We start from the raw sequence: 10,151 nt of genomic DNA on the forward strand, positions 1-10,151 counted from the left end.
ATTTATTCTTTAATTATTACACTTTATTCTATTTAGCGCTTTGATTCCTGGGAAAGTCATATGTAAATCATCATTATAATTATTAATAACAAATGTGTGACTTTTCAGCTTTCAGAATATAAGTCACACCAGAGTGTAAGTCACAACAACTCCAAAAAATATGACATTCTCTCGAATATACAGTAAATAAATAAAAACATTTAGGAGCATCTTAGATTGAAGGTATAACTTAATACATTGTAGAGCTGTTCTAAACATCAGATTGGCTTTTGTGTACTTGCAGTGCGCCCTATGCAAGTGTACTATTTTGGAAAGTACAAGTATCAGATTGAGACTGTATTGGCAGATGCTGAAATGACTCGGACTGGATTCATTGGGGGGGGGGCACTTGATCAGAACCTCATTATTGAATAGGGTTGGGTTTTCCTGTGAAAAACTTCAAAGTACCAATTTTGTGTCTACAGATGTGGAAACTCTGCAGTGATGAGCATATTTTGGACTGTAATGGCTCATTTTAAGTTTCCGTGACCTCCAAAATCTACTTGCGCCCTGCTTGCTTTGAGACACCCACTGAGCCTGTCTGCACTCTGTGCGTTTATATACTGGACAAAGCCTGTGTGACATCATCCATATGTTTTCTATAGACACCCAGAACAACTGAGCCGATATGACGCCCGTGTCTGGGTGTCGCCATGTTGAGCCCCGCCCACAGTGGTTCACGATGAGTTTGTTCATGCAGAAAGGTGAGTGATGAACAAAGCCTGAGCACGCCCCTTTCTTTGAGTCCAAACCACCAGCTAACAGGCTAATGTCAGTTCAGGTGTTTATTAAATCATTTTTGGGGACCATGCAGTGGTTCTCCTAATTATTTGCTTTGCTGTGGACATTAAAAAGGTATGAGCCACTTATTTTCTCAGTAAATGGACGTCATGAATGGAGTTCCCAACAGCTGTTAAAAGTGGTCACACCATTAGTATACATTAAATCCAATGAGAGTTTCACTCTGGCGAATATTGCAGTGGGGAGGTCTTAGAAGATCCATTAGGACGTTTGACCACACAACAAGTCGGATTACTGGAGGAGTTTGTAATAAATACTCCAACCAACCAGACACAACAGCGAGTGGTTGCTGCCGGGGATGAGAGGAGAAGTCACTGGGCTCAGCTGTTGTCACTCAAAGCAACCACACCCACAATTACACAGAACTTTGTGGCTTAAGACTAGAGTTATAAAAATTTACTCCCCCATACATTCATAATAGAGGGGAAACTATGTATAGAGACCAACACTGTTTTTACCTCGGCCAAGGCGCAGATGGTTTCACAGGCATTTGTCTGTCTGTCTTTTAACAGGATAACTCAAAAAGTTTTAAAACGCATTTGAACCAAATTTGGTAGAATGATGGGAATATGTCCAGCATCAATCGATTAAAATTTGGTGATGATCCAGATTAAACTCTGGAATACAGCATAATGTATTTGTTTGCCCTTTTGTGAATCCACATCCTTCGATATTGATATGTGGTGAGGCAGAGGTATGCACTCTACCGAGTACCCTTCTAGTTTATCCTGCGCTGTAAACATGTTTATTTCTGTTGGACATTTTAACATGGACTCCTATGGGAATATGTTCCGTTTTGAAGGTGGCCTCAAGTGGCCAAGTCCAGAAACTGCAATAAATTTCACTTCCACAAATGTGAGAAAAGACGCCATGGAAGTTTGCTGCTTGTGTAATACACCCACTCAGTCTGTGGGAGACTAACATGGAGATGCACCCCCTCCTCCCTCCCCACCAGATCTGCTTCAGCCTATAATTTACACATTGACATGCTATAATGTCTCATTTTCCACATGTGTTTATACATGCACTCTGGGAATGGCACAGTAATTTACAGAATAAATTCTATTTTCATTATCACCATCATCATTATACTGGCACACATATTATTGTGTATAATAATTATTATATATTGTATAATTCTCTTCCATTTCTGGCGTATAGGTGTATCCTTCCCGAAAACAATTTTCCCATCAAACTGATCTGCTGCCAATTCAGCATCCTTTAATATCAAGATGCTGCTGCCTGAGATAAAGACTCAGATTCAACATTCTGTTCCACACGGTTTCATCCAAAACACTAATTAAAGGCTCTTCATGTCAACGTCATGAGTACATGTGATGTTTCCTCCTTCATCCAAAGAGTTTCTCCTGCTGTAACTGTATTTGCATAACAAAACCAGTATTTATCCAGAGGTAGCGACCACTCCCACTAGTATGTTGGAACAAGGAGTCCCCTCTTTCCACAGGTATCACCCTCAGAGCCGGAGGCCAGGGTGGGTGGAGGAGTTTTCAGGAAACACTACATGAGGGGTGGCAAATCTTTGTGGTGCACAACAGCCACTCACCTCTTCCCATCCTCAATCATGCACTCGGTTTCGAGTGTGCATGTCTGCCGCACTCTCCGCGATAAATACCAGTGGCTACAGTTAAAGGAGATCACATCGGAATGGAATCAAGTTGAGACGGAACTGAACTTAAATCAAATTATTCTTTTACTGATTCCATGTTCATTATTTACTGCCAGAAAATATTCAGATATGCATTTGTCAAAACCAGTGAATCCAAAGTGTGGGCTGCAGCCCACTGGTGGGCCATGATAGAACTGCAGGTGAGCCATGAGAGGACATTAAACATCAATTTAAAAAGTCATTGATTTTCTATTTTGTAATATAATTTAAAATTACAACAATGATAGTGATAATAATAATAGTAATCAAACCCATTTAAATTATGCATTAGTCTTCATTTATGTGATTTGTTCAACATCTCATACATACACACGTGTGTATTATTCTTCCCAGTACCTTCGGACAAACTTCAGCTAAAATTTCATGTGGCTTTTTTTTTTTTAACAAAGTCCTCCTTTGATCAGTGGGATAGGGGTTGGTCTACCAATATCTAGATTTGGGTTTGATTCCTGGTGATGCTACCTGTCTGTGTCCTTGGACAAAACACTTCATCTGTATTGTCCCAGGCCACCCAGCTGTAAATGGTTACCAGCCTCGCTTCCACCAGGAGTCAAAGAGTCATTCACTTCACATTTCAGAATCTGGCACCGATGGGCCTCGGGGCATATATAGGACTGACTTGTTCTTCTTTGTGCCATTACACCATGAAGCTGTTTACTCTGAGTGCTTTTCACTTGCTGTCCCATAACATTACTTAACTAGTTAGCCCATGACAGCATTCTAAACCAAGGCCTTGCCCACACGGACACGGAACTTTCCCTATATGATATTTTTCTTTCTAAACACAGCACAGTTTCCAGAAATATCTGCGTACACACGAAACCACTGAAAACTAGAAGCACTCGGAGAGCGCAAACCTCCGCCAAGGCCATAGGGTCACTGACGTCACATGGAATACCCTTTGGCAAAGAGACTTATTCCACGTCGTTTCACGCATCTACTGTCATGTTTCAGATTCAGTGGTTAAACCCTTAGATCTTCAGCAAATGTATTTATAAAGAGAAACTGCATGAACTACACAAGTTTTTTTTTATTTTCTAATAAGTTTATTCAATGAGGAGAAACAAATGCTAAATTATTGTTGTGTCATAATTTAATTTTTGTTCAGCCTTTGTGACCCGTCTTCATGAAGGTAGATGCAAAAATGTTGAAATTGGCCCTATCCTGCAATGATAAAGAATCTTTAAAAAAAAATCGTGTTCCAGATCATTACCAAAATTTAAGGACTTCTAAGTTAGGCCAAGATGCACCCCTGGCAAAAATTCCGTTGAGGATTTTTTGAGTAATCCTGCTAACAAACCAACAGACGCGATCGAAAACATACCCTCCTTGACGGAGGTAATGTTGTAGTATATACGCCAAGCCTGTATTTAGCACTGTTGTCTTCCCACATAAAAACAGAGAAGATGTGGCGCATGCACATACAAAGTTGAACTTCTGCTTTGAGTCACACTGGATTATAAATCATCTAAACTACAAGAGAATGTTGACTGGGAATCCTGAACCAAATACGCCGATATAACGGACACATTTCAGGCGCAAGTATCCAAGACACTCAACGGAGAAAGACGTGATGTCTTGTGACGCGGGTTAAGGCTGAGGTTAGAGAGGTGGGGCTATGACGTCACAGTTTCACAAAAGTTGCATATTGGTACATTCTGGGACCCGTTTTCAGGCTCCGAAAACACCGATACAATACGAAATGTTTGCGATCACCTAAACTCATCCCCATGTGGATGGGACCCCAAAACTGTACCAATTAAATTCATTTTTGTCCTGACTGAAAAGGTTAAACCCAAAACATCTAAAAATAGAGTCTAGGTTGGAAATGTCAAACTCCTCTTAAAAAAAAGTGTCATTTTCTAAACTGACTAACTCAACAAACCATAACATAAAGTTGGTCAAATTTCACTCAACTTGAACACAATGTAATAAAATGATCTAGACGTTTGATGTGTGCAGGACTACAATTAATGTCTCCACTTAATCATTTCTGCTTACAGCATGACTAACGATCTCAATCAGTTCCACACAGTCAAGTCTACAAACTTTAAATTGAATTTTTTTTAATAAGACTACTTCAGATCTTTCCGTAGTGCCAGACTGAGTTCTGGAATTGGTGCTTATTCCTAATCAGGTCAAAGTCCCATTACCCAGAACACCTCACTCCATCCACTGACCAGATGTGTATTGATGCGCTCGTCTACACAAATGTACATTTGGAGAACTCTTTCCTTTCCAGCGAAAGTGAGCTCTGACGCGCAGAAAGGGAACCTGAACCCGTCACACACTGGTAATCCTCTTGGCAAAGGGGGGGCCTCCAGCAGTCCCGCTCTCTCACCCCTCCCCTGCCGCCCCCGCAGCACAGCCTGGCCTCCCATCCTGATCCAGGAAGAGAAAAGCCATCTGGTGTTTATTTGAGAGCGTTCACACACAGAACATGTGCGCATGTCAGTAATCGGACCGCGACTAACGATGGTGGCTGCTGGTTACGTTTTCCTTCAATCCGCAGTCCAAAATGATTAATATTAGTCTCTATTATCATCAAAACAGGCGGTTTGATCCAGTCGACTGCTGCTGATGAGCTGTTTGAAGCCAGCGCACGCGTGGCTTTAACCCTGTTTAACAGCACCGAAAACCCAGACTGTGATTGGTGAAGATCATCACAAACTACATCAAAACGAAATTCAAGACTGATTTCAAACAATATGTGGTTCCAACTGATTTATACACATTTAAACCATGAAGTGGTTTAAATGTGTATCTGGTTGAAAGCGTTAAAACCATATCCGGACTAATTTATCCAGATTAACATTAATTTAACAAATTCAATAACAACACAGAATTTGGCCTTTTCTGCTTCGGCAAATGACTTAAAATATAATCTCCTCATCGAAACAGCTGATTACTTTTCTGTCAATTGATTACTCGTTTCAGCTTTTGTCCCGCCTGGGCGAGAGTTTATATCCGTCAGCTGCTGTCGTCATGCAGAAAAAACAGACAAATTGCAGGTTGTTGTGAAATGCACAGACGCTTCACCCTCAGGGTTGGAGCTGCTGTTTCCATTCTTTCATACAGCTGACTCCATATCCTACGCGTTAATGAGGTGTGAGACAGGTGACGGGGCGCAGCCAGGATTTTCAGCCATACAGACAGATCTAGAACTCAAAGTGGTGGGTTTGTTACCATAGGATTCTCGGTTCAAATCCCATCAGACAGGAAAATCACTAAGGTCCGTTGGGCACAGTCCTTAATCTTCAAGTTACTGCCAGTGTTTAGTTAAGCGCCTTGCATTGCAGCACCCTGACATCACTGTGTGTGTATGAATGGGTGAATGAGCCATCGTTGTAAAGCATTTTGAGCATCTGTTTCAAATGGAAAAGCCCTGTATACTGTGCATCTGGAAAGTATTCACAGCACTTCACTTTTTCCACATTTTGTTATGTTACAGCCTTATTCCAAAATGGAGCTAATTAATTTTTTCCCCAAAATTCTCCTCACAACACCCCATAATGATAACATCAATAAAGTTTTTTTTTATTTTTGTACATTTATTAAAAAACTAAAAACTAAGGAACCACATATGCATAAGTATTCACACCCTTTTTCTTGAATATGATGCCACAAATTTGGTGCACCTATCTTTGGATAGTTTTGCCCATTCCTCTTTGCAGCACCTCTCAAGCTCCATCACGTTAAATGGGCAACATTGGTGCACAGCCATTTTTAGACCTCTCCAGAGATGTTCAATCAGATTCAGGTCTGGGCTCTGGCTGGACCACTCAAGGACATTCACAGAGTTGTCCTGAAGCCACTCCATTGATAGCTTGGCTGTGTGCTTAGGGTCAGTGTCCTGCTGAAAGATGAACAGTTGCCCCAGTCTGAGGTCAAGAGCACTCTGGAACAGGTTTTCACCCAGGATGTCTCTGTACATTGCTGCATACATCTTTTCCTCAATCCTGACTAGTCTCCCAGTTCCTGCTGCTGAAAAACATCCCCACAGCATGATGCTGCCACCACCATGCTTCACTGTAGGGATGGTGCCTAGTTTCCTCCCAACATGATGCCTGGCATTCACACCAAAGAGTTCAACCTTTGTCTCATCAGACCAGAGAATTTTGTTTTTCATGGTCTGAGAGTCCTTCAGGTGACTTTTGGCAAACTCCAGGTGGGCTGCCATGTGCCTTTTACTAAGTAGTAGCTTCAGTCTGACCACTCTACCATTCAGGCCTGATTGGTGGATTGCTGCTGAGATGGTTTTTCTACTGAAAGGTTCTCCTCTCTCCACAGAGGAATGCTGGAGCTCTGACAGAGTGACTATCAGGTTCTTCATCACCTCCCTAACTAAGGACCTTCTCCCCCAATCACTCAGTTTAGACGGGCAACCAGCTCTAGGAAGAGTCCTGATGGATCCAAACCTCTTCCATTTATGGATGATGGAGGCCACTGTGCTCATTGAGACCTTCAGAACACCAAAAATGTTTCTGTACCCTTCCCCAGATTTGTGCCTGGAGGCAATCCTGTTCCAGAAGTCTACAGACAATTCCTTTGACTTCATGCTTGGTTTGTGCTCTGACATGCACTGTCAACTGTGGGACCCTATATGTAGACAGGTGTGTGTCTTTCCAAATCATGTCCAATCAACTGAATTTACCCCAGGTGGACTCAAATTAAGCTTTAGAAACATCTCAAGGATGATCAGTGAAAACAGGATGCACCTTAGTTCAATTTTGAGCTTCACGGCAAAGGCTATGAATACTTATGTTATTTCTTAGTATATATATATATATATATATATATATATATATATATACATACATACATACATACACATACATACATATATTTCATCCCATGATCAAAAACATGTTTATTTAGGGTCTGCTCCTTTCTCTGCTCCTGACCAAGGCAGCGTCTCCATCTGGAGTTGGCCCCCGGGCACCAGACTGTGGCTGCCCACTGCTCCTTGTGGCTGGATTGCGTCTAACTGTAATTAAGGTTGGTTAAATGCAGGGGACAAATTTTGTTGCATGAATGTACAATGACAATAAAGAAAATTATTATTATTGAACGCTGAGTGATGCAATCCAAGTGAAGGTCATGTGACAACTGTGTGACAGTACATTGGTTGACTGCCCAACAACAACCCAAGATGTTGGACTATGCATCCACACAGCTGTATTGCAGTATAAATGTAATATGTTTGCCTTTTCTTTTCTTGTATAATTTGTAAATGTTACTGATAAATAAATACTTATATTTAAAAAAAAATTCCTGTTTTTGTAACCACATAATACCTCTAAGGTGATTTACAAGACATCTTACAGAGATATTAACCAGCTAGCTGGTGATACAGGATGAACTGAACATTGGTTATCTCTAGCAGTCAGTAATGGAGGGAAAAGCTCATAGTTACAGCATAGGTTTTCACATCCTTTATCATTAAACATTGCAGACAGTAATGCCAAGTAACCCCGAGATGGCCACACCTCAAGAACGCCCATCAGCCAACAAACTAACTGCTTGCCATCTAATCTGATCGCAGCACAGTGCCGGTGTTAGAACATTTTCTGATAAGCCAAATGAGAAACTGAGCCTTTTAGTACAAATGAGCAGGTATGTCAACTATTTCATGTCCTTTGTTTACTTAAAATGCAGGGTGAAGATTAGTCTTAGTATTTAAAAAAAAAAGACATAAGTTTTGAAATTGGAGAAACCACACCTTTGCACACTTCTTGGAACCTTGCACAGTTGCAGAATTCTGATATTGGAGAAACCACACCTTTGCACATTTCTTGAAACCTTGCACAGTTGCAGAATTCTGATATGGTCTTGATCCAATTCCAGAATATTCCAGTTCACAAAATCCTTGGAAATATTACACATTGATTAAAAATTCTGTCATCCCAGCACTAAATAACCATGCCGCTCAATTTAGCCTCACAAATAAGAAAAACCACTGGAGGTGCCAGTGAATTAAATTAGTAAAAGTAGTTGAGGGGGTCCCATTTGGACCCCCCTCTGGCTACACCCCTGGACCTGTGTATTGTCTGAACTTGGGCTCCATATAAGCATGTGCAGTTCTTAATTACAGACAGTAACTGGTTGATAATCAGAGCGTGAACAGGATTAAAAGAGCAAATGTGACATTAACCTCGTTCACATGTCATCTGTTCTCATTATGGTTATCGATAGAGCAGCGTCCTGACTCATGATGACTCCGGTCTGTCTCACTCAGGTGTCACCCAGGTGTGCCCTCAGACTGCAGATGGTCATATATATATATAATCATCACCATCATCTAAACAGAGAGAATCCACGGGCGGATGGATCACTTACCGAGCAGCGCACAGACGAAGAACAGCGCACTGGTTTCCATCGTGGTGTCGCCCCGCAGAATCCCAGAATTCCCTTTAGATCAGGCTTCGGTTCTGACAGCGTGCTTCCTGGATCAGGCAGGAGACGACGTGCTGAGAGTCAAACCAGCAGCCGGTGAGTCCTGGTGTCACCTCTCCGGTGTCTCCCCCCCTCCCACCCCGCCCCCCAGAACAACACCGCCAACCAAACAAAAACACAAATAAAAATAAAAATCTATAAATAAAGCCTCGGGGGTCTCTTCTTGTAATTTCACTCTCACACCTATCCGGCGTGATCAGTGTGGAGGACGCGCGTGGACCCAGCCCACTCTCCGCGCACCACGCATCCGACACTGCAGAGGAGGATCCGCGTCCCCACGCAAAGACAAAAGTCCAGCGTCGCGTCCGGACGATCTTGGACAGGGAGAACAAAGAGCGGCGAGCTGAAGCGAGTCGGTGTCCTCAGCGTGTCGTGTCCTCCTGATGGGGAGCAGACGCGCCGCTTCCTTCACCGTCCGTAATCAATCTGCACCGATCTCGCTCCGCAGAGAGCTCGATGGGCGGGCGCTCCGGCTTGGTGCGTAAAAAAAAAAAAAAAAAAAAAAAAAAAAAAAAAAAAAAAAAAATCACCCAAAACAAGAAATCACATTAACCAAGGTTTACCTGAGATCACCGCACCTGAGCCTTTAAAGCGCAGACAACAAATAAAACTGCGCCACGAACGGGTTCGATCGCCGCTCAGTGCTGAAAACAACAAAGTGATCTGAGAAACAGTCCGAAATATTTCTTTTTCCTCCTCCATCCAAGGTTACGTCCCTGTTTCCTGTTTGGCAGCAGGAAACACTTTCGTTTGACCATCAGTTTGAAAACTTAAAGCAGCGTGCGGTCTGTCTCCGCCCACCTCTGTAAAGCCACGCCCCGGTCGCGTAGGACTCTGGACACTGGGGCGGGGCCTAATTTGAATCTCTTTATGTTATTTCTCAGCTGGGCCATTGTGGGCAGGACAATAGCCTTAAAAATAATTAACAATAATTTATGTGAGCATTATGCAAGACCTCATTTATTTTAGATCACGGTGTCAAAGCTGTGGGTCGAGCCCCCCTGCTGGTACAAAGTGAACTGAAACTAAAGTTTTCATCATGCTGCTGCTTAGAAAAATAATATCTATAAAGATAAGTAAAACTAGGTGGCGACTTTTTACTTCTAAAAATACAGTTTGGTCTTGAATTGAATTTTTTTCAGTGTTCTGCAATTTATAAGAAAAAAAC

General features: G+C 42.1%; 1 protein-coding gene across 1 annotated transcript in view; it reads right to left on the reverse strand.

The window, feature by feature from the left end:
* Positions 1-9,007, reverse strand: part of LOC117525073 (immunoglobulin superfamily member 3-like) — a 285,096-nt gene extending 276,089 nt beyond the window's left edge. The window contains 1 exon segment of the mRNA XM_034186906.1: positions 8,867-9,007. Coding sequence (XP_034042797.1) covers positions 8,867-8,906 — 40 coding nt within the window. The 5' untranslated portion in view covers positions 8,907-9,007.
* Positions 9,008-10,151: the final 1,144 nt, after the last annotated feature.

Source organism: Thalassophryne amazonica, chromosome 14 (assembly GCF_902500255.1).
Source record: "Thalassophryne amazonica chromosome 14, fThaAma1.1, whole genome shotgun sequence".
NCBI lineage: Eukaryota > Metazoa > Chordata > Actinopteri > Batrachoidiformes > Batrachoididae > Thalassophryne > Thalassophryne amazonica.